The sequence below is a fragment of the Catharus ustulatus genome, chromosome 2 (assembly GCF_009819885.2).
Source record: "Catharus ustulatus isolate bCatUst1 chromosome 2, bCatUst1.pri.v2, whole genome shotgun sequence".
In the NCBI taxonomy this organism is placed as follows: domain Eukaryota; kingdom Metazoa; phylum Chordata; class Aves; order Passeriformes; family Turdidae; genus Catharus; species Catharus ustulatus.
Window position 1 is genome coordinate 58,505,573 of NC_046222.1, and position 24,623 is coordinate 58,530,195.

The 24,623-nt window shown below is 37.6% G+C and overlaps 1 protein-coding gene across 2 annotated transcripts in view; it reads left to right on the forward strand.

The window, feature by feature from the left end:
* Positions 1 to 24,623, forward strand: part of KPNA3 (karyopherin subunit alpha 3) — a 50,382-nt gene that overhangs the window by 13,664 nt on the left and 12,095 nt on the right. For both annotated transcript variants that reach the window (XM_033052006.2, XM_033052007.1), the window contains 9 exons: positions 8,859 to 8,903; positions 17,000 to 17,089; positions 17,274 to 17,303; positions 17,395 to 17,447; positions 17,532 to 17,627; positions 19,681 to 19,766; positions 22,744 to 22,830; positions 23,233 to 23,402; positions 24,510 to 24,554. In XM_033052006.2, the coding sequence (XP_032907897.1) occupies positions 8,859 to 8,903; positions 17,000 to 17,089; positions 17,274 to 17,303; positions 17,395 to 17,447; positions 17,532 to 17,627; positions 19,681 to 19,766; positions 22,744 to 22,830; positions 23,233 to 23,402; positions 24,510 to 24,554 (702 nt within the window). The remainder of the gene's footprint in view (positions 1 to 8,858; positions 8,904 to 16,999; positions 17,090 to 17,273; positions 17,304 to 17,394; positions 17,448 to 17,531; positions 17,628 to 19,680; positions 19,767 to 22,743; positions 22,831 to 23,232; positions 23,403 to 24,509; positions 24,555 to 24,623) is intronic.

Genomic DNA, 24,623 nt, shown 5'->3' on the forward strand with positions numbered 1-24,623 from the left:
TCTTTGTTTTTATCTGAAGCCAGCTGTTATCAGAACAATATCATCAGTTTAAGTCTCAACTTTACACATACTAATTGTATGCCTATGCAAATTAGGAATATTTAGCTTCTGATGTTGACAAAAGATAGGCAGCTGACAATCTTAATCATCTCATCAGTTATATACAAACAAGCATTTTTGATGGGGATTTTTTTCTGCCTCAAACCAGCCTGACTCCTGAGGCTTCTGCATTTTCATATACATTGCAGTATTTCATACTTGTTAAGAGGTGTCAGGGAAGGAATAGGGAAAAAAGGCCAGTAAAGCTGTTTCTAGGTAAGAACAGTTTACTTCATCAATACAGACATCACCTTTTACCGTCTTGCACCTATGTTGTCAAGTATATAAATTCTACTCAAGGGTATGCTTGTATGCAAGAGGGAAGACAGTAGTTAAGTCCAATCCAGATGTTGGAACTGGGCCAGTTTTTTCTTTCAGTTAGGCAGGTGGACGTAGTCTAGAATTGATTTGCAAATGCTAAGCTGTTTGGGCACGCTGTATGTTTAATCAAGCTGCTTTGCTAACCCAGCTATGTGTTCAGGGTAGCTCTTTCCTCTAAGCATGTAACTTCTGATTTTCTGAGACCTGTTTCTGTAATGTTGAGAGGCAAAAGCAGAAATAAAGAATTTAATGATGTTTGTAGGTTCAGAGAAATTAGAATTGACCAGTGAATTTGTTCTCTCCAGTTAATAGCTGTATTTTCAAAGGAATTAAACGCTTGTCTTACTAAAGTTCCTGGAAACATAGCTTTGCATTCACAGAATAGCCAAAGCTGACATTAGCCTGTGGTGTTCATCTTGTCAAGATGATCCTGGCTTTTCCCACTTGCATGGGCTAGCTTGAGGCTGGTATGTGCAGGCTGGCCTGCAGGAGAGTGGGGGTAGGCAACTAGCTGGCTGAGGGGCAGCTGGCAGTATTGATGTGCTGCCTGGATAAAAACATCTGTTTTCTGCCTCTTCATTTCTGATGGTTTGTAAGGGAAGTGGTCTAAATGTGTTGATTTAAAAGTTGACAGTGCTGAGGTATTCAACTTAATGAGGTGGATGCTCTGGATGAGCACCACACTGAGCTCCCTATCTTGTTGTTACAATGATAGGTAGGTTTTTTTAGTGAAATGCTGGTTATGCTTTAGCCTTCATTCTGACACAATTGGTATAGCTATAAGTAGTTAAAATAATTAAAATTCATACCACTTACTGTTGCAGCATCTGATTGTTTTTTCTGTGCAGAGAATGTACATTATTAAGCACCCTGTAAATGAAACCTAAATTTTAATTTTGTTTAAGGGTGCTGTATCCCAGCATACAAAATGAGATGCAATGACCTGACCTTCTGACTAGTTGTATCACCCACACATTTAAATAATTTTGGTTTGCTGATTTGTATAGTAACTGGGGATGAAGTAATCTTACCAAATGTCCAGAATTCTGTGACTCCAGAAGTGATATACTTAAGGGACTTCAATGTGTTTATAATCAATTAAGATTGATTTTTAGATATGAAGTAGAAACTTAAAATTAATAGAAACCCTAAGACTAGTTCTGATATATAATTGTGGATGAGATTGAGCTTACTTAAAATAGTAACGTTGTTTTAAAACATTCTTTCATAAATTGAGGAGTATTCTGACTGCTTTGTCTAAGGTGTAATTTTTTTTTTTTTATCCTTTTGGACTAGCTTGATTTTTTTTTTTTTTTTTTTTTTTCCCCCTGCAGCCTTGTATAACTATAGTAGGGTTTGTTGTTTTGTTCTCCAGCACTCTGGTACAACCCTTTATGTATTTGCTACAGAGGATTTTGAAAAATGTAATCTTGTTCTCGTGTACAAGTACAGCTGATTGGTTTTGGGGCTCCTTGATTTTTTCCTTTATTACTATTTTTTTTTTTTTTTTAAGTCTACAGAAGCTATATGGGTTGCCTTTTCAAGTAGTTTACCTTTTCAAGTAGTTTGAGATATTACACAGTTAAATGTTTTTTATGTAAAAAAAAATACAGTAATTTCACTACTCTAAGGCGCACCCTTTTGACTAAAACTTTCCCCCAAAACCGGAAGTGCGCCTTATAGTCCGGTGCGCCTTATCTGATGTACAAAGTTGCGATATTTGCCAACCTGGAAGTGCGAGCCCGCAACAGTCCCCAGCCGAGCAGAGCCCACCCGGCGGCGGCATCAGGCCAGTGCCGGGCCGTGCCCAGCGGCATCGGGGCAGCGGCCGCGCGGGGGAGGGAAAGGGCAGCGGCGCAGCCTGGGCGGGGGGGCAAAGCTGCCGGCATCGAGGCGGCCACCGCGCGGGGTGGGAAAGCTGCCGGAAACTGGGCAGCGGTGGTGTGGGGCGAGCCTGCCGGCATCAGGTCACCCGGAGCCGCCAGGGAACTCCCGGAGTGCACCGGCAGCGCGGGGGTCCAGTGGGGCGCGTGACACCCAGAGTGCCAGGGAACTCCCGAAGCAGCGGGGCCCTGGGGACCCTACACAGAGCGGCGGCGGGCATGCCCCGGCTCTGGGGATGCTCCACGGAGCGGTGGCAGGCATAGCCCGGCCCCGCCGGGCACAGGCAGGCCTGGGGACCAATGACTGCTGGGTTGAGGCGGGGCCTCAGCCAGCAACCGCGTGGGGGGAGCTGGGGGCGGAGCCTTGCTGAAAAAAAAAGTGCGCCCTATAGTCCAGTGCATCTTATCTGATCTACAAAGTTGCGAAATTTGCCAGCTCCCGGGGGGGTGCACCTTATAGTCCGGTGCGCCTTATGATCGTGAAATTACTGTACTCAAAAAGCTCATTAGGCTTAGCTCCATAGAATCTCAATGTTATTCAACACTTCGACGTAATCCTTTTTCATCCTAGAAAGGTCTCCATGACTCATGGTAAGGCACCAAGTGGCAGTGTGACAGGAGTTGTATTGGCTCTTTAACACATAATGAGCATCCAGTGCACCCTCATATGCAGTTTCACGAGTGGTACTTGTGCAGCGTGTGTGGTTCTGTGAAAGGTTCCCAAATATTTGGTCACTGAAAAATAATTCTTTGAATATGCTGGCTGTACAGCTTAGGCTGGTAATTCAGAATTTCAGAGGCCGTTGCTTTTTGATATCAAGAGTTTGATGCAGTTTTATGTTCTGCCATAAAACAAGTATCAACTGAAAAATTAGGAAGACATTTCGCTTCACCTCGAGTGGCTGAAATGGAACTTTTTGAGTTTCTTGTCATCTTGTTGAGAGAGATACCACCCTTGTTGAGAGAACCTAAACACTGATCTGATGAGGATAGCTATTCTGTGTTCCTTCTGTGCCCATTAAGTGTGTCAAAGGCAGTTTTACAGGGACTGTGGCATTCTTTTCCTCTTTTTTTCCCCCCACGGTCTAATGTCTCTTAAATCTCTTGTCTTTTGTCAGCTTAGCATTTTTATGTTCTGTATCACAGTGAAACAAAGTTCTCTTGCAGCCCTAATGTGTGCAGTGATTTTCTTCTTTGGCATATGAAATTAATATCAAATTTGAGGGAACTAGGAATTATTTTTCCTTCAAGTGAAAGGTGATAAGGAGAGATTCTTCATAGGTAACTCTATCTGACTTTGGAAGAATTTTCAGAAATTCAGGGTAGAAGTGAAACACTGATTAATCTAACAACATCTAGCAGATTTTTTGGGCGTTTTTATGCTTTATTTCATAAAATAACAAAATGCTGAAGAACTTGAAATTAGAAATACTACTCAACATCTACTTTTGACTTGTTACAAGACTTAACAGTACTTGGCACATTACTGTGGTTATGTCAGTCTGTCAAACATACTGGTAAATAATTGTACCTTACAGATGGTGAACTGAGGAGAAGAAATCTCTTGTTACAAAAGCCTTATGAACTTAAGTTTGCCTTGAGTCATGTATAACAGCTGAGATGTAATGTTGTAGCACAACTTGATGAGTGTTGTGTTCTTATTTCTTAATGCTGACTGGTAGTTACTCATTTTTACTGTTTGCACTTAGTGCATGATGCATTAATACCTTGTGTTTAGGAGTGTCCTTATGGTTCAGATGCCGCAGCTATCATTATTTTTGTTATTTGCAGGATTTTGCCTGTGCCATCTTTTCCCTGTCTGAGATTTGGAGACTATATTTTTTATTCAGTGAAACAGTTCAACTTGACTTGGGGGTTAGTGTTGAGATGTGCTGTTTCAGTGTTCCGTGAAGTTAGTTGTTTGAGCACATTATGCTAAGATGTGATCATAGTCAGAAGCTGTGGATGTCAAACCCTCTATTAGATCCATTGGTAACCTCTTGCTAGGCTTCAACCGGTATGGTATCCACAGACTTCAACAGATGTCCTTCCAGCCTGGAAGCTGGGAATTAATCCTGGGTTAAGTTGCAGAATAATTTTGTCTATTCTCTCTGTTTTATCTGACCTGTATTAACTAGGGAAAGTGTTCAGCCTTTCTACTGAAATCTACTAGTGTATAAATCCATTGTAAATGCCTATCAGTTCCCTACATGCTGGGTCTTGCAGGTTGTGTAAAAGTGTTATTCTGCTTACAGTGGTAATGATTCCTTGAAGGGAGGCTGGCAGTAGTACTTAAAACTGCTTCTTTTATATGCTGTTGCATTATTATATGTGTGTCTCTTCTGAGCCTGTAGGAAGGTGCTGGTGACCTGCTGTATTTCTAAAATGGTTCATCTGAAACACAAGCTTTAAATACTTTCTTCTCAAGAAATGCCAAATCAGGACAAAAAATTATGTGAATCATTTAGGTCTGTTTTTCAGGGAAAATCTGAGCTTTGTCAGTCTTCCTGTCCTATCCCATCCCACTCTTCCCACCTCACCCCACCAGATAAGGTTGGAAATTGTACCTTTTGGTCTGCAAGTTTTTAAATAAAGCTTCCAAAAGTCCAGCAAGAATATGCAGGATGAAGTTGAAACATGTTTAAGGTCTTTCAAGGCAAGGATGACTAAATTGCGGACATTCAGAGTCTTACCATAGAGCAGTCTGTCACTAGTGTATCAGCTCGAATGGTAAAGAGGAGAAACAAGCTAGGCAGCAGTCTCAAGAAGTCCTCAGTAAGCAGCATGAATAAAATTAGGTAATCAAGCCAATGTAAAGTCACAGTCTATAATGGCCACAATTGACAAGTATAGATTAAGTAGAATCTGTGGTCTTAAACACATTGATATGCAGTGGTCATCTCATGTGTCAGGGACACAAAGTGTTGGGTTAGAAATAGTGTCAGCAGACTTCAAGCAAGGAGCACTGATCATGATCCAACCATAGCAACCAAGTTTAACTGCCACAGGCAGAATGCACCACAGGCTTCTTGGGAACTTCAGTCCCATATGCTTGTAGGAAGACTCTTACCCCAACATTCTATCACTGATTCTTGGTGATCCTGATGAACCTGACAAACAGATTTTTTTTAAAGATGCTGTGCTAGCAGGAGACTCTCTAAGGCTGGGAGCCCTTAGTTTAGTGGGAGGCAGATAACACTCATTGGTCCATGGAGTTAAGAGATATCCCAGTTATCAACCTACTTGCTCTGTGAATGAAGAGGTGGCACTGGACTTGTTGATGAGCACTGCCTCTGCTGCCTTTTAAAGGAGGAAGTTAAAAAGAAAATGTACCAGAGCTGCTTTAAAAAGTAAAACACTCATAGTAAGTTTAAAATGAAATACAAAAGAACTGCTGAAAGGATAAAACCCATAATATGGAGATTGCCTTAAGAGTATCAGAGCTCAGAAAATCTGTGGTACTGGTCAGCAAGAATGTCTGCAGAGGTGATAACCTTTTTTATGGATCTTTCTAAAGAGTGGTAGCTCTCTAAATGAGGAAAAGATGGGACATTTTTGCACATTAAATGTGGAAACCATAATGAAGTAATGAAATATTTTGAAGATCAGCTTGATAAAAAACAAGAAGAAAAAGAATAAAAAAAAATATTGAGACAGAATTGTAATAGGGTAGGATCAGAGAGGCTGAAGTAATGGAAGTATGAAACAAAGAAAAAATCCTAATGGAAAATCTGAGTGAATTATTTGCCCTTAGAAAGAAGATTGGAGTCTTCCCAGTAGACACTTTATGGATGGCTAACTCTGAGTAACTGTCTTTAGTGAAAGTATTGTTAGAGAAGATTTTAAATTGATGAAATAAGTAGTAATGTCTTGCTTGACACTGCACTGTATTTGGGTTTCTTCTAAGCCAAAAATATCAAGCTGCTGAACTGTTGAGCACAGCAGATATAGTGTTCCTTAAATCTGCACTGCTTCCAGGAGAGTGATAAGTGATAAATGTTATCATTGTCTTCTAAAGAACTTCAGATTTAGTCTGATTTTTTTTTCTGCTCAGCATAAGTGTTCTAGAGTATTCTTGCATAGAAAAATGAGTAGATTGTAGGTAGGGAGCAAATCTAAAAGTAAATTGTGCCTTGCGTCAGTTAAATCACTGAGACTTAAATTTGGCATGTACAATATTGGATTTTGGAGAGGAACATTCTAGTGGACACTCGAGTTGACTGATTGAATAGGCTATGCCTTAAAATTTAAGTAGGAATGAAAGATGAGATATTAAGGAAAGGTGGGATGGTGTTGCTAGTGAAAAGTTCAGTAAAGAGTTTTGGTGTCTAGAACAAGAAAAGGAGAGTTTGCAGCATTCTTTAATTACATTTTTTAATTGAAATGCAGAGTTACAGAATCATAGAATGATGTGAGTGGAAAGGAGCCTTGGAGATCTAGTTCCAACCCTCCTGCCATGGGCAAGGATACCTTCCAGAAGACTAGGCTGCTCAAAGCCTCATCCAGTTTGGTCTTGAACAATTCCAGGGTTGGAACATTCACAACTTTTCTGGGAAGCCAGTGCCTTCCCCCGCTTACAGCAAAGAATTTCTCCTAATATCTAGTCTAAATTTGCCCTCTTCCAGTTGAAAGCCATTCCCCCTTGTCCTGTCGCTCGGTGCTCTGGTCAAAAGTCCCTTTCTAGCTCTCTTGTAGTACTGGAAGGCAGCTGTCATGGGGAAGAAGTGTTGAAAAACTTCAGGCTAAATGGTGTTGTTAAATTTGACACAGTTATTTATATTATTCAAATATAAAGTTCTAACAGAACAAGAATTTGAATGACTGGTCTTGCTAGTTTTATGTGATGACTTCTTGGGTTCTTCATTTGTTCAGACAAAGGAACCTACCCGATGCCCTCCCATTCCTCAGCTATCCAGTCCTTATCATACTGAGCTGTTGCAGCAAGCTCAGATGGTCACAAGTATCAAATGGTTTACCAAAATGATAAGGGGGGAAATACGTGCAGTTCTGTTAGATGCTGTAGTGCTGGTGTCCTCTTACTGTAACGAGGACTTGCTTTCTTTAAAGTAGTAGAGTTCAACCCTGTAGGTGTAAAAGGAGAATTTTGCCCATATTTATATGAGTGAGCTGGTTAATTGAGCAGTGGGCAGGAAGACAATCCTTCCTTACTCTCAAGTGAACCCAAGGTGATGAATTTCACAATGGAGACAAGACTGCTTCAGGAAGACCTCATTGCAGCCTTCCAGTACCTTGAGGGGGGCTTATAAAAAGGGTTTTTAATACGGGCAGATAGTGACAGGACGAGAGACAATCTTTTTAAACTGAAAGAGTAGGTTTAGATTAGATGTCAGGAAGAAATTCTTTACTGAGAGAGTGGTGTGGCACAGGTTGTCCAGAAAAGTTGCTTAATGCCCAATCTCCAGCACTGTTCAAGACCAGGCTGGATGGAGCTCTGAGCGATCTGGTGTAGTGAGTGGCACTCTTGCCCATGGCACTGCTGTGCAAGCTGGCTGAGAGCAGTGAAGCTATTGTAATTACTTCCTGTATATATTCATGGTGTGAAATCTGCTCATTTTTTCTACCTGTATTTCATCTGTAGCATGTTTGCTATTTCCTTAGATGGCTTATGGGCAATGCTGGTGTTTACTGTATACTGCTGGCCTTCACTGGTTTTGCTCAAGGAGTTATTTGCCCTAACTCAAAAGGAACATGATAGTGGCAGTGAAGGTCAGTCGCAAGGCTAGGACATAGGAAGTATTTTAAAAGGCTAATTTTAGTTGGTGTGGGTGATCTTGCTGGACTGCCAGCAGTCATCCAGTTCTGGTCTCCTTTGAATTGCGTGGTACATGTCTTTTCCACTGATAGTTGAGTGAACCTAGGGAGGTTCACTCAACTTCAGCAGGCTAAAGTTTTTTTTCAGTCTTCTGGTGTCTCTTATCAAAGAGGCACAGCAGCATTGTCAGGAATGTGTTCTGAGTGCCCAGTATCTTTAAGGAGCCAAGATGCTTACAGGCTGGTTTTCCTTTGCAGTGTTTAGCTATAGATCCTAAGAAGACTCAATACCACTGTACTACTTTGTTTCCTTTTACTACAAGCCTGATTGGTCTTGTTGCATTGAGGTCAGTCATCTTCTGTCAGACATGATTGATTTTGACCAGAGAACTGGTACAGCTTATGTGTTTAAGTTGTGAATGTGATTATATGGGAATATGAGATTGTCTAACCTGGATTTACTGCTGCCTTTGGTCAGTGCATATAAACACCTGGAGAGTAATTCTAGTAAAACTCCAAGGGGAAGTCAATATTTTGTACCTTTGGGATACTTCTTGTGGTTTATAACAAAGCTTTCTGTAAGGTATATAATTAAAAGGAAAAAAGAGAACAAACCCACCAACCAAAAAAACCCAACCCAAGTGCATCCTCCTAGGAAAGACTGAGTTATAAATTATGCACAATTTTCCATGTCTTTAGATGAATTACTGCACTTTTTACCTAGAAACAGCTGATTACAAAACAGAATACTACTTTCTTGACATTTTTTTTATTTATTTGCAGACTATGAGAAGACACAGAAATGAAGTTACAATTGAATTGCGGAAGGTGAGTCTGATTTTGTTTATCAACCGTGTTACTTTTCTAACATTGCTCTGGTGTCTTAACTAAAAATATTTTTTCATAAACTTTGCTTTATAGCCCCAAACTTACATAGAGAAGGTGTAAATTTGTTAAATACTAACTGTTGATTCTAATTTATTTTTCTCATCCAGTTTATGAAGCTCAGTACAACAGAACAGTACTGCTTTACTCCACTGTATCACTTGGAAAAAATATTCAGTCTCTATACCAGTTATTACAGTGGAGCTGTCAGCTGTTTAAATGTTTAAAATCTCTGAATGGGAAAGGGAGAATTTTAGCCTTTAAAAAGTGAGATTGTTAATTTATTTTGTTTCCTGAAAATTATTGTTTCCGTGCTGTAAAGGGAGTTAATTTGGGGATCAGATTTTGGCTATATTGGGTAAGTGTCAGTATGGCTGGGAAGATCATGAGTATGAGAGCTGATCTAGTTTACTGCTCTGCTTAATTGAAGCATTCATTACACCCTCGTCTTTCATAACTCTTTCAACAGCCTTTCTAGGCATCTCAAAGACTTGCTCCTGAAGGATGTTTTACAAGCTAAGAGAAAGGGTAAACTTTCATTTGCTTTTGGGGTACCTTCGGTGTATTTGAGGACTTCATACTGGCCCCTTTAGCTTTATCCTGTTGAGACACCTTCAGTTCTTCACCCTTTTCTTGAACATTGTCTTCCCTAGATTTGACTTGTTGCTGCTTCTCGGATCCAAATTGCCTGTATTTTTTGAAGGTGTGGAAATCTGAAAGAATGGAGGCTGCAGCTGAGTTTTAAATGGAATAATGAAAAACAGATCATAACACAGTATTCCTCTTTATATTAAATATGTTGTTGATAGGCACACAGTCTGTCTATGCTTTGTACACTTAGAATACTAGAAAGCAAATGTAGTTGTTTGGGGTTTTTTTCATAGTTAAATAAATGCAGGTTGGTTTGTTTTTTTTTTTACATTTGACTTCTGTCTTCTGAATTACATCTGCTTTTTCCAGGCTTTCCCATTCTGTTCTCCAGTATGTTTCAGGGCCTCTACAGCTTGGTATAACCTGTATTTTGTATTATTTTCATTAATGACCTGATAAGTGTTTGGTTTGAATATTCTCAGTATAGCCCAAGCTCCTTTTGGTCTCCCATTTGATACTTATCTCCAGTTTGCCAGTTGAATCCTTGACAGTTTGAGTGGTGCTTAGGAGTGCACACCCACCAAATTCCTTTTTTTTTTTTTCATTATTTGCAGACTGAGAAGACAAAATCCTCCTAAAATCAAAGTGAACGGTTTGTAAATATAAACTATGTTGATAGAAATCAGCTTGACTTGTTTTTAAGAAATTCTGTCTACCTTTATCACCTGATTGTGTAGGAGCAACCAAGAAATCTTGTGCCCGTATTTTCCTGGGATCCTTCTGTTCCACTTGGAAAATGGGACTTTTTTTCAGGTCTTACAGAAAAACTTCTCTATCCTATTACAATAAAAACAGTAAATATTTTGAAGATTCATCCTGAGACTGTAATTATTAGTCAAAGAAATCTGATTTGACCCAGGTGACTGGCAAATGATCAACAATGGAAGTTTGTGCTGACATGTTGGAGGCCCTCTTTGTTTAGAACTGGTGCAAAACTCACTGTATAGCTGAGATCTGTGCTGGGAAGAGTCATTCATAGCAGTTGGGAGCCTGTGTCTCCTAGCAAAGCAAACCTGTAAAGGTGGCTTAACTTATGTAGTATATCCTTATACATATCATTAAATTGCGATGGAATGTGAGCATTCCAGTGTAATCTTTAGAGGGAGCTTTTCAGTGCAAATTGAGACTTTTAATTTGAAATTAATTTTTATAATTGGTTTTTGTAACAGGTCACACTTTCAAGGCCAGTTTATTACAGAAGCATGGTGGGGAGCAAGTCAGACACTTAAGGCAAGGGATTATCCTGTGGAAGGAATCCAGCATGTGGCAGTAATATGTGAGTGAAAATGAGGAGGAAACCTATGAGCTGCCAGTGAAGTCTCACTGAAAACTGCATGTGCAAAGATCAGTTATACATTTAGAGGAGAAGCTTGAGCACTTGATGTGGGTCAGACTGTAAATCAAGAATGAACAACAACTGCAGCACTCTTAAATGCAGGAATTGGTGTTCTTCTGGAGTGTTGGTGAAACATCTTCACTGCGGAGACCAGAAAAAATCTGCTTTAATAATAAATTCAGTGTCTGTCAACTCAGCTGGTGCTGGTGGGCAACTGGTTTGCTGTGGGAACTCTGTGGCAGATGAGATTCTGTACCATTCCTTCTGGTACAAAATTGAGACTGAAATGGTAAGGGGTATGTTTTATCAAGCTCCAGCAGTGGAAAGGATAAGTTATAATATTATTGCTTCAGTCTTTACAGTTAAACTGCTGCTGTAGCATGAGTATCAGGGAATATCAGGGATGAATGAAAATCAGGGAATTTTTGGCATGACCTTAGTAATCCACCAGTGCTTCTTCAAAGGAAAGAGGTGTCTTCTCTTCATCCCAGTTACTCAGATGCTGCATGTGCACCTGGCTTTGAAGAAAAGAGACAAATTGAGCATAGTATTCTTAATCTGTACAGTTGAAGCACTACATAGTCTTGGGTTTGTCTTTTGAATCAGTATGGATATAAATATTAAATGAATAGATCTGATGAAATTGCTCGCATCTCTGTTTAGTAAGATGGAATAAATAAAAAATCACGGCTTTGAACAGTAGTAAACAATTTCTGCATGCATCAGTGTGAGGTGTTTATTCTCTTGAAATGACAGACATCAAGGTACATTTGCAACACATTCTGTGTTTCAAGAATATATTATCTCTATTCACTATCTTCACACCACAGCTCTTATTCAGGAGGAACTCTTGTTTTCTCCCTGGGTTTTATTTCTCAATCACTTATTATTTGTTTAGGATTTTAATTAACAAAGATTAACAAAACTATCTGACATGAAAAGGTAGCAGTAGTCTGGCAGATTCCAGGTTGAGGCAGGGGTCAGCATCATGAGCTAGTCAGATGATACTCCTCATGGTCAGGTGCCCTTTTACTGATTTCATATTGGCTTTGTGTTCTATGCATTTTGAGAATGGATCTACTACATTTCTGGAAAGATAGTCTTGGTCTCTGATTACATTATTTGTAGAGCAGCAGGTCTGAGAGCTTAAATAATGCCATATCCCTTTCCTGACAGATAAGTGTCAGTTTTGACACTATCAGTGTCAGGTGGTGGAGACTGCATCAGGATTTAGAATCTAAAATTTTTCAGTACAGTGTCTTGGTGAAGTCTGATTTGGAGTGTTCATCACTTGGTTTCAGCATCCCAGATAGCTGAAGGCTGCTCTGCTAGTAGCAGGGACTCTGGAATTAATTGGCTTAATCTGTTAGTCTCAAACTAAAGGGGTGTATGGTGGATGAGCAATGGCTAGGATTCAGTTTAATGTTCTACATCTAAATGAATCCTGTAATTCCGTTGCTCTGAGATGTCCTTTGGTTCTGCATGCTTGGCTTTCTCTGAGGATGAAGTGTGACTTGGGCCACCTGTGTGCCTAAAGAAAGGTAGTCCTTAGCCGGGTCAGTGATATGATCATTGAGTTAGATGTCACCCTTGAAGCCTTAGCGCTCCTAACCTCAGCAGAAATACAGGATACTGTGCCGCTAACTGGAATCCTAAGAACTTCCATGATCTCTTGCAAGGTTTATTTTTGGCTTTCTTGGCAAACTCAGCTGCCCCTGAGAACTCATAGACATAAGCTCATGAAAGCTCTAATTGCCAATTAAGTTTGGTGCAAGGCAAAGCAATTATTTGCTAAATAAGTGATGGATTAAAGAGTCATGGGGATATGTCCTTTTTTTTTTATTATTTTTTTACTTCTTTCCCTGGCATATTGTCCTTGTTTCTACTCTGATCTTTCTTTAATAAGATTGCATATATCCATGATAGCCCTAAATAAAGTAGAAGACTCCTTGAAGAAAGGAATCTGTCTTTCATGTTGCTGGAAACATTGTACTGGAAAAAATACCTTTCTGATTCTCAATAAGTCTGAAAATCCAAAAGAAAATGCTTAGTTTCAGGATAGTAAAACATATCAGTTAAGTGTCTTTTCCAGCTCAGTGTGTTATGTGTAGCTTTTCATTTGCTGTAAAGAACATATTTTAGTATATAATGTAAGTCTACCAGTTTGAAGGATGACCACAATGACAGGGACACTGAGGCACTATTAGTATGTTCTTCTGGAGGCTTCCCTATCAAGTGTTTGTAGCACAGATTCTTGAAAAAGAATATGCATTTACCCTGCTTCAACTGATTCATTTTTTAAAAAAAAATCCCCAAGAAGAAAATTGCATTCCTAATGGATTCTTTTAGAGGCTTAGTTGAAAAGGGCTATGAAGAAATTCTTTGGAGGCTTGCTTGAATCCATTTTGGTGAGATCTTGCTGTTCCCTGACTTAAGAGGTTTCAATCTTTGCAATCCATGCTTAGAGCTTAGGCTGTACTGTGTGTGTCTACTTATTTTTAGTCAATCTTCTCTTCTGAGAAAGATGAGCACTAACCAAACAGGAACATTATGATTGCTCTCTGTTGTCACAAAGCTGAATTAGCAGAACTCCAGCGTAGGAGAAGTTGTAGCTATGTGCTTTATCTGACGAAGAATCTTGGAATCTGATTTGGAATCAGTGGTAGCTTAAAAGGGATGTCCAGAAAACCCGAATCTACTTCCATTACTGGCTTGAACCCTTAGTCTTTCCTTGGATGTAGTTACAGGGGCAAGAACTGCTTGTTGCCATCTGTGAGTATATCTAATACTGACTAGCATTAGGAGCTCCAGTTTCTAATGTTGAACTGTTCTTGAAGTTCTTCTTTTTGTCCTCAGAAGACTCTAATTATCTTTCTTTCATGCCATGAGAACTTCTATTGGCTGCTGAGCTCCTAAACTTTCCCCTGACCTAAAGAAACATTTTGTAATGGTATTTGTTACCTGTAGGCAAAGATTTTCTTGTTTATTTCTTTTCCCTTTTAATCTTGAAACCTCACAGCAACTGACACTCTTAGAGAGCTTTCCTTCGTGTCCAGTGCTGAAAAATATGTAGAAATTCATATTGGAGACCTTTCACAGTTCCATTAGAGCATCCCATTGGCCATGTCCCCTAGTATTAAGTGCAGTGCAGCACAGAGCCTTTTGGATGTTCCCTTTACCCACAAGGAGTCTTCTGTTAATCATGTTTTTGAACATTTGAAACTTGCCTGCATTTTTCTATGTTTTTTAAAATCTTGTGGCCATCTTCCAAGAAGATAAAAGAAGTACCAGGATGTGCAGGATTTGAATACTTACTGTTCATATAGCTTGGCCATCCCAGTGTCAGTGAAGCAAATAATGGGCATCTGTCCTAAAAGCTGGACAAGAAAGTACCCTTCTGATATCTTTACTGTTATCTATTCATTTGGCATATTTATTCATGCCTTTGTACAGAAACCTTTGTAGGCTGCTGTAGTGAGATCTCTACCAGAATGTTGGCAGTGCCTATAACCAGCAGTCAGCACCTCTTTATGAACTACTATACTTACTGTATGTAGCACACATGGTTCAGGCAGTGTTGAGGATAGCCCTTTAGAAGGAGACCTGCTGAATTTTGTTTGTGACAAGGTTTTACCCTTCATTAGACATTCTACTCTGATGCATCTACCTTTGAGAGGGCTGTCCTGCCAGGCTTTGAGCAGGACAGCTGTATCCAGGTATGTTAATTTGTCTTTGTTTTCACCACAGGAGCCTGCAGAAGAGGCTGGTGCTTTGATTTAGGCAAAACCTTTTTGAGTTTGCTACCGTATGTCAAAATATAAGCATTTTAAAGCCATGGCAGGCTGCAAATCATCCTCTTTTGATTATTTAGGAGAGTGACTAGCCTGTCAAGTTACTGGAGTGAGCAGTTTAGCTGTCCAGGGATTGGACACTTTTGCAGATGCACAGAGCTATTTCAAATAGCCTTAGAAACACTGTTTAGGACTGTAAGGTTTCATGAACACTTTGATTTTTATTATAAATGCTAATTAGAATAGAAACTTCTAGTACTTCTCAGAAAGTACTAGCCTCTCTGCCTCATGCTACTGTGGAAGCTCCTCTATATTGGTTCTGATGGTTGTTTTTCAACCTAGCCACCTGCAAACAGTGAGTAGCTGCAGGAACATTCTTGTTCCTTTCTCTCCTTGGCTGAGGTAATGTTTTCTGGAGCCCATAACGCCATATGACTGATGGCCTGAAGACACTGCCTGCATAGAAATTGCAGCATTGGTTGTTCTGTGGTCAGTTTATGTCCTGTGAAGTTTCTTTCTCTCTCTTAAGGGGGTGTAGTATCTTGGCCATAGAATATGGACTGTTACTTGTACTTACTTTGGTTAAGGTTAACAGTAAGGAGGCACTTTCTGAGGTATGCTCATGGTGCTGAAGGATTCGATAGTTGTATGTGCAGGTGTAGAAGGCTTACTGAAACAGGAGAGAGCCAGGCTCTTGTTCAGCTCAGTGTTTGGTGTGGGAAAATCAGGTAAATACATTACAGGTCTTCATGGTGAATCTATCAGTTAATGCATCTCTGCCTGATGCAGTTTGTCTGCATAAAACTACTTTGTCAGTGTTTAACTGCCTGCTCCTTTCCATCTTCCTTCTCTCCAGATCCACTTGCCAGCAAACTGCCTGTGGTGCTTGTCTGTATGGATGTGATTAATCCATGTATGCAGCCAATGCTGCACAGCTCTGGAGAGGCTGCCACAGACAGTCTAGGTGGTCTTGTGCTCTCTTCAAGTATCTAGTTTCTATACTTAAAACTTGACCAAAATTAAACTATGCCAAGCCATTGGGTGCTTGTCTTCTGCATCAAAGGGTTATTCTCGTGCTTGTTTGTTGTTCTAGTTGTGTCTCATCTGAAAAAAAAAAAAAAAGTATAAATTTATTGGGAGTGTTTCAAACTTGTTTTAAGTTCTTTCTAAGATGTCTGAAAGGTAAACACGCCCCAGAAATTCTGGACCTGGAATTGCTGTTTTATATAACATAAAATTTTGGGGACCCTTCAACACATCATTCTATTTAGAGGCTTTTTGATGTATTGCAAACAAAGTGTGGTATTATAAAATCTCTTTAATGAGTACTGTGGTTATAAGATAATTGGGGACTGAAAAGCCTGCCTTTCCTTGCTAGTATACTAGATTTTTTTCTAGTATATGTTAGCATGTTAGAGTTAGCTCTCTTTTTCAACATTTTGCATCATTAAATACTCGACTCTTAATTAGCTTATAAAAAAACCAGAACCAAACAAAGAGTTGTGCAGATATATATACTACATCGTCATCTTCCATTGCCCCTTCTGTCTTTGTATCTCTAGACATACCAAACAAAAAGTCTAAAATTTGAAAGAGACCATTTAGTAATTTTGGTATAATACTTTTAATGCATTTTAAATTTGTAAAACCATGTAAACAACTGATGATTTGTTTTCTTTCTAAGTTACTGTTTTATGTCTTCAAATTCATTAAATTAGGAATGTTAAAATGAAGTGTTAAATGGGTATTTTACCATTGAAAAGATAATTTTATTTTTTTGTAATTCCTTAAAGGAGCTAAGACTGGAGGGTGTCTTGTTTTAAGTCAGAAATTAGATTACCAGTATGAGTGGGAAATACTGCAAGTGCCAGTACTTCATGCAACTTTTCACAAAAAATGCAAATAGAAGTGACCAGGAAGCTTCTAAACAGGTCTAGCTGAAAAATAATCTTACACTGAAAAAGAATTTGTGTGGCTGAATGTTAATGTCATGCAGAGCTATGAGTATTGTGAATGCCTGTTAGAAAACTGATCTCCAGACTGTAAGCTTTAATTAATTCAAATGTAATGGATTGTCGTAGATCTGTCTGATTAGCAAGATGCCAGATTATTGCAGCTAAAATACTGCAAATTCTATTTGCAGTTACAAATGCCTTTTAAAAAAGGCAACCATATCTATACTTATGTGTTGAAAGGATCCATTGTGTATCACCACCCTGTACTAATAAGCATTAGCTTTATTTTTTGTCATTTCTTTACAGAACAAAAGAGATGAACATCTTTTGAAAAAAAGAAATGTTCCTCAAGAGGAAAGCTTAGAAGATTCTGATGTTGATGCTGACTTCAAAGCAGTAAGTTCCTTGATTCTGGAATTATTTTTAAAACTTTGGTGATGTCTTTAAACAATGTATTCTGTTATTTTGCAGTTACTTGAAAGCATAACTGATACACTGATAAAATAAGTTTGCTTGTAGTAAATGTTTAGAAGGCTATAATCTATCAGCAAAATTACTAAAACTTTTTTTTTCTCCCTAGCAAAATGTAACACTAGAAGCTATACTGCAGGTATGTTCCATTTAACTTTTTTTTTTTTTACCCAGAAGGGTGTGCTCTGTACATTTCTAATTTTTACTGGGTTTTAAAATTATTTTTTCAGAATGCCACAAGTGACAACCCAGTGATCCAACTGAGTGCTGTCCAAGCTGCAAGGTAATAATAAATAAAGATGTAGTAACATAATTTATACACATTTTTTGTTATGGAAGTTACTTACTTCTACTTTTGATTTCACAGAAAACTCCTATCCAGTGACAGAAATCCACCTATTGATGACTTAATAAAATCTGGAATTTTACCAATTCTGGTAAAATGCCTAGAAAGGGATGATAAGTAAGTATTCTTTTAAAAATCTTCACTGTTACCGCGAATTTGCATTTAAAAAAAAAAAAAATTTGAAATGAAACTGAGGGTTCCAGCACCATATATTCTGACACAGTGGATCACATTCCATGATGATAAGTCACAAGTTCTCCAGGGATATTTATTCTGGCACTGAAATGTCATTTAAGTTTTTCAAGCTTGTTTGAGCATATCCAGCTAATGGAGAAAACCTTACTATATTTCTCATTGGTTTTGAATATTTCAGCCATTAACCAGCTGTTCTTAAGAAACCTGCCACAGATTTGTGTGTATTTGCATGAGGGCAGAGAACGTGCTGGTTGTCAACAGGAGTGTTTTCCAGAATACATTTGCCTTTTCCATTAAGATTATTAGCTTAAATTTCTGGTTTCTTCTCACTGCAAGGTGTGTTTGGCTCTCTGCTGCTCTCTTTACGTGATGGTAGAACATGGTGAGCGTGGTCTGAGTCTTTATTGGAAAACAAAGAGCTTCAGTGAAGAAGGTAGAGAACACTGAGCATATAGCTAGCTGTAAGCGTTTAATGACATGTAAGAAGCAAAACATGCCGTATTCAACAAATCTTGAGCCTCTGATTCAGATAGATAGGGCTAACACAATTAGGGTAAATATTTTAGCCTGATCTCAGGAAGACATGAATGTATGTATAGTATTTCCATTTTCAATGTTATTTCTGCAACTATGAGATCTAGGAAGTTCAAAAATATGGTTTGGTATTTTTGGGATATTTTGATGGCTGCAAAACTATGAACTGCTAGTAGGATTTTCTTTTCCCCTAGCTTGTTTAACAAAACAGTTGCTTGGAAGGCAGCTGACAATAACATTCAAATCAGGAAAGCATTTGAAAATGGGTCATGAACGCTTGTTTGCTCTAAAAGTAGATGGTTCAGTGCTTTGAAAATTCTTTTAATTTGAATCTTCTACTAGTTTTTGTATGATTTATCCTTGTAAATGTTTTATAATTCTTTCAAAATTGAACTCAACTTTTTTTAAGCAGTACTTTTAATCGTGATTGCTATATAATATTTAGCAGTTAAACTCCGAAAAGACTTTGCATAACAAATCATTAAAGCTATTCATGTTATACTTGAAAGCTTATAATGAGAGAAAGAAAAGAGACTAATCTAAACCTAGAGTTTTAATGCACTTGATCCTAAAATTTAAAGGTTTATAGGTAGCTGCTGACAGGTACGATTTGTTTTTACCTAATTCTTTTGCAATCCCATCCCCAATAAAACATCAAATTGCTTTGGAAATTAATACACAAAAAATTTTAAAAGAAGTAGGTGCTTATTACTATGTGTAAAACATGACCAATAATGACCCATGGAAATGAAACAGTCACCTAATAGTAAATAGTCTCTGTTCTTCCTAAATCCAGACACAGTTGTGCTAATGATCATGGGCTGTAAACTCTTTTGTAGCCTATAGAACTCTTAACTGATGTTCAAGCAAATACTTAAAGTTTTCGTGCAAACTGTTTTGACTATGCCAACAGCAGTTTAGTAACAGTTAACAGTCATCTTGAAAGAGATTTCTCCCTTGAAAAAAGGAAAAGCTTTCATTACATTTGTAACTGATTTTATCTGTATTTAATAAGTCGGGTGTGATGCTGTCTTTTCATACTGATTCTAGATCTTTCCCCTCTCTGTGATGGTGCAGGAAAATGTGTGTATCCAAGTATACCAGCTTCCACTTGGTCTGCAATGTAATGTTGGAAGAATCAAGTTTAATTGGTAGTTTGGATTTTTGGTTTGATTTGGGGTTTTTTTGTTGTTGTTACTACTAATATTAATTCAGAGTGATGGATGATTTACGAAAGGTCACAGGATGCAAGGTCTCTTTGCTTACAGCTTTTCCCCTGAAAAGTCCAGGCTTAGATAGTGGGGTTTTTTTTAAATTTAGCCCCGTGGTACTGCCTAAATGAGAGTATTTTAGATGGATATAGCTAGTAATATTGAAATGAACCATAAAATAGTCTTCAGATGATGTTTCAACTGACTAGTATAAAATTCTTTCATTACAGTCCTTCATTACAATTTGAAGCTGCATGGGCATTGACTAACATAGCATCAGGCACTTCTGCACAGACTCAAGCTGTTGTACAGTCGAGTAAGTATTATAACTTCAGGTTTTTTGGGGAGGAGGCAGTAGGGGTGGATTTTGTGGGGGCGGGGAAAAGTATTTGGATAACAAATACCATTTCTTATCGATGCCATAAAGTATTAAGTAATAAATACATGTTTGTCCTAAAGATTTATTGAAGATTTTGAAAAGATTTCTACATTCGCTTTTAAACATTAATCTGCTTGTTGCTAACAATTAATGTTAAGGATCCCAGACAGGATTTCCCCATAAAGAAGGTAGAGAATGACAGATGATACAATAACTATGACAAAAATCTAAGTCCTTTCTCATTCTTGGTTTGATTTCTGAAATCATGTACTATTAATTGCTCTGTGACTAACACTTTTGTTAGGAATTAATTCTTTCTGCCTCAAAGGTGTGTTCGTAAATCTCATTAAAGTTGTTAAATACATACACTTATGTAAGGTTGCACATTTAAATGCATTGTTTCGAAAATTACCATACTTTCCTTGTCTGTATGATTAATATCTCTTGTACACACAAGTTTGTTGTGCTGCTTTCATTTCTTGTTTAACCAGACAGTGAGAAAGGAAAGAAACTCTGAAGTCAATTGAAGATAAATTAATCAAAGAATTTTTTCAGGATTATATCTATAGCTTTTATGGACCAGCATACTTATCTTAAAACAATCATACTAAATACAATATGTTGTCATTAAACAGTAGATTATAGATAAGCAAATATATAATAAACTGTCTTGACTTACTCATATTCTCATTTTTATATGGGAAAATGGTGTCTTGGTTATTTGATGTTTTTTTAAAGTGTATGATTCTGCCTTTTGAATGAAAATGCTGGTTTGTACATTTTCATAGCTAATAAAATAACTGAATAATTATTAGATTCTGTATAGTTAAGATACTGAAGCAATATTATTATTATTACTACTACTACAGTTACTATTATTATTATTACTATTACTATTATTATCATTATTATCAACCAAAATCAGGTTTTGATAACACTGTCTTACCAAAATAAGCTTTAGATAAAAATCCAAAGGCTTAAAAAAAATTAAAAAATCAATATCTTGAATTTGTCTCAAAAATTCCTGATGTGATTTGGGCACCTCTGTTTTTAGATTGCTTTTCTGGTGTCTAAGTACCTTTGAAAATCTACTCCCAAGTTTTTCTTCCTTCTCAACTTGTTCATTGGTTAGTCATTGTTTTCTTTCTTTTTGTGTCGCACAATGTTGTCCTGTTTGAATGAAACTAGCAGAAAGGATGTTTATAGTATTAACTGTGCAGGAAAAAAATCTCAAAGTAAAAATTAAAAGTAAAATAACAGTATGCACAGCACAACCAAAAGCATTGTTGTTACCTGAGCCATTACTAGAAGTTCAAACTGGAGCATGTTTCTCCCAAAATCTGTTTAGTTAATGCTTGAAAAGAAGAAAATGTGCTAAGTTACTTCAGAGAATCAAAAAGCAGGTAAAGTTCAGTCTAAAAGTCTTGTTGCTTTGACTGGAAGATGACCAAGGGAAAACAGTCTCCCAGCTCTTCTCCCTTTAAATAAGGAAAAGTTTGAGGAAACAAAGCAATAGACCCTTGCAGCTACACAAGAGGCTGATGCAGCCTTAATACAAAAGAAGGCAGCCTCCTGCAATCAGGAGGGACAGATGGTACTTGGAAGGCCCAGCAAAAGAAGTACTGTATGCACAGAATAGCTCTTGGCAGGAGCCAGTTTGGAGCAGGGGTAATTAATTTTTTTAGAGTGGTAGGTCAGATAACCTCATCTCATGCTCTCTCAGGTTGTCCTGCTGCTGCCTGAGTGCTGTTATGAAATAGCTTCATTCCTGATTTTGAGAGCATACCAGGATTGCAGTGTAATACAAATTATAGTTGACCCTCTTCTCTGAGAAATGTTGAATGCATATATGGCTGAATTGCAATCTCAGTACTTGCTGAGAAGGAAGCTAAAATATTCCACTTGAGCTGATGGAAGTGGGATGATTATTATAAGAGTGAGTGTTCTTAAGCAAGTGTGTTGCTGTCCCTGCTTGTCAGTTATAGGCAATGGCTGAATCACTCATCTGGGCTAGGGAAGGAATATTGGGTTGTCTTTATTCTTCATTGCTCTGTATTTTTCAGGAAAATACATCAGAGTTTTTTTCTTATTATCACTTTATCAACACAGTATTGATTCACAGTTGCTCACAAACTGTGTTGCACTTTTTAAAAAATTTGTGAAGCTATTTCTGCAAGAAAAGAATAGTCTTTAGCAGTATATAAATTGATCTAGTTTATTCAGACTATACGATGAGTAAGATCATATATAGATTTTTAAAATTGCTGCAAGAATTACTGTCTTTCAAACAGTATGGGTTGTCTGAAGGAAAACAGTGCATAGGAATAGTAGTGGGATGGTTTCTTAGCTCTATCAAATATATTTAATTCCACAGACAGTATCTAAAATCAGTATCACTTACTTAATTTGCTATGTTGCTGGCATTAAATAGGAACAAATTAAAACATGTCTTGGGACTGGCAGATGGATGTAAATCTTCACTGCATATGGAAACTAACTATAGCCACCTCTTGGGAAGGCTGAAGCTGTTTTCTTAAAGTCAAGATATGAAGCACGTTTGCACAAGTAGGCATGTCATTCTGCTTGGTATGTGTTGTGATCCTGGGTATCTGGAGAATCTGAATTACCGGGACATGAAACCTCAAGCCTGCATACTTGAGGGTCTGCCTGTCACTTTGAGAAATACGGGGAAATGTTTAAATGTGGAGAGCATTGTTGAGTAATAATTCTGTTATCGAGTCCATTTTTCCCTTCTCTGGATATATATAGAAATGTTCAGCCCACGTTTTGTGCACCCTTCATAACATAAACATGTATAAGGCATGGTGGAGAATGTGATTTTTGTAAATCAGTAAAAATGTTGCTCGTATACCAAGATCCATTATTAAACAGATCTAATCTTTGCATTCTGCAGATGCAGTACCCCTCTTTTTGAGACTACTTCATTCACCACACCAGAATGTTTGTGAGCAAGCTGTCTGGGCTCTCGGAAATATTATAGGTAACTTCTTGTTTTAATGATTTGAATTCAGGGAGCATTCCATTTTAGAACTTGACTTTTTGAACATTGGCATTATCATAAGAGACTATGTTTCCTCTGAATTCTGTGTCTTGATAAAATTTTTTAAAGTATTTAACATGGACCAGAATTACATATGTACCTATTTTTTTTTCTAAATAATAGTATCACTTGCTATACAAAACATTAACAGGATAAATTTTGTGTTTCCTAAAATATACATACATAACTTTACGTATGTATATTTAATTAAATATGACCTTTTAGTAGTAGACTATTGGTGAGGAAACATAGAATTTCAGTATCCCAACATGTCATTGCATTGCATTTCAAGATTTTCCATTTTTAATGTAATTTCTTTTGCAACAATTTTCATTTCTGTAGGTGATGGTCCTCAGTGTAGAGATTATGTCATATCACTGGGAGTTGTCAAACCTCTTCTGTCCTTCATCAATCCCTCCATTCCCATCACCTTCCTTCGGAACGTCACATGGGTCATTGTAAATCTCTGCAGGAATAAGGACCCCCCACCGCCTATGGAGACAGTTCAGGAGGTAAATAAAGAATTATGAGACAGATAATGCTTTATACTCTGGGCTGGAGACCAAATGTTTTACATTGTCATACTATGAATTTTTGCCTGGTTTTTGTCACTGCACATCTGTTGTGCCATTCTACCATTTGTTAGATGAAATTATTTGACCAATTTGGTGGTTCTTACAACTGCTGTAATAAAGGTATTTGTAATGTCTGAAACAGAGTAAGACTAAAGTGATGATCTATACAACAAAAAATTAACACACTAGAAAGCATTAAAGTACTCAGCATTACATGTTTTCACTTAAAAAAAGGCTAGAATTTGATTCTGTACATAGAATTAAAACGTAGAATTAAAATGTAATCATTTTCAGCAAGAGGAGTGTAAGCTGTGACATGTAGCATGGTTTGTGTTTCAATTCATTGTGCACATGCAGTCAATGCCATGTCCTAACCTGAGCAGAAATCCTGCAAATCTTTTTAAGCTGATGAATAGAGCAAATGCTCAGTTGATAGGGTTGGCACAGTTAGTAAAATGGAGCTACTTGACTAGAACTGTAAAGTTCTTACCTTTAAGATAAATTCATAAGTGTAGATACAGTTTTTGAAGCCATGTGAAGTATGTTACTGTTAACAGCTGAACTTGGATGAAATTTTAAAAATGAAACAAACAGGAAAAATTTACAAGTAATGCTTTATTAAACAACACACTCTGTTCAAAGCAGTTTTATCACAGCCCAGTTTTATATTTTTTCCATATGTGATTATAAAAAATTAAACTTTAATCCAAGTGGTTTATATACTGATACTAAGCTAATAATTTTTTTTGTGTGATAACAAGGCTTTTAAAATAGCAGCAGGGTGTCTTATCTCTGTTATTTGCTTGTTATCCCTCGAAATACAGTCTACATTCTGTGTCTGGAATATAGTACTGTCTCATATTTTCGCAAATTTGAAATACAGATGTTTTTATACATATTTTGAGGGAATGACCAGCTGCTGGGAAGTGTATGATTACAATATACTAAAACAGACTCAAGCTAAGCTTTGTGATTGCAATACTTGGATTCATAATTTTACCACCAATTTTGTTCTACTGTAATGACTGATGAACTTCTTTTCAGATTTTGCCAGCATTGTGTGTTCTCATTTACCATACAGATATAAACGTAAGTAATTTCTAAAGTTTTAGATATTTAGATTCTTTGTTTTCTGTAGAAAGATAATGCTGCAGGATT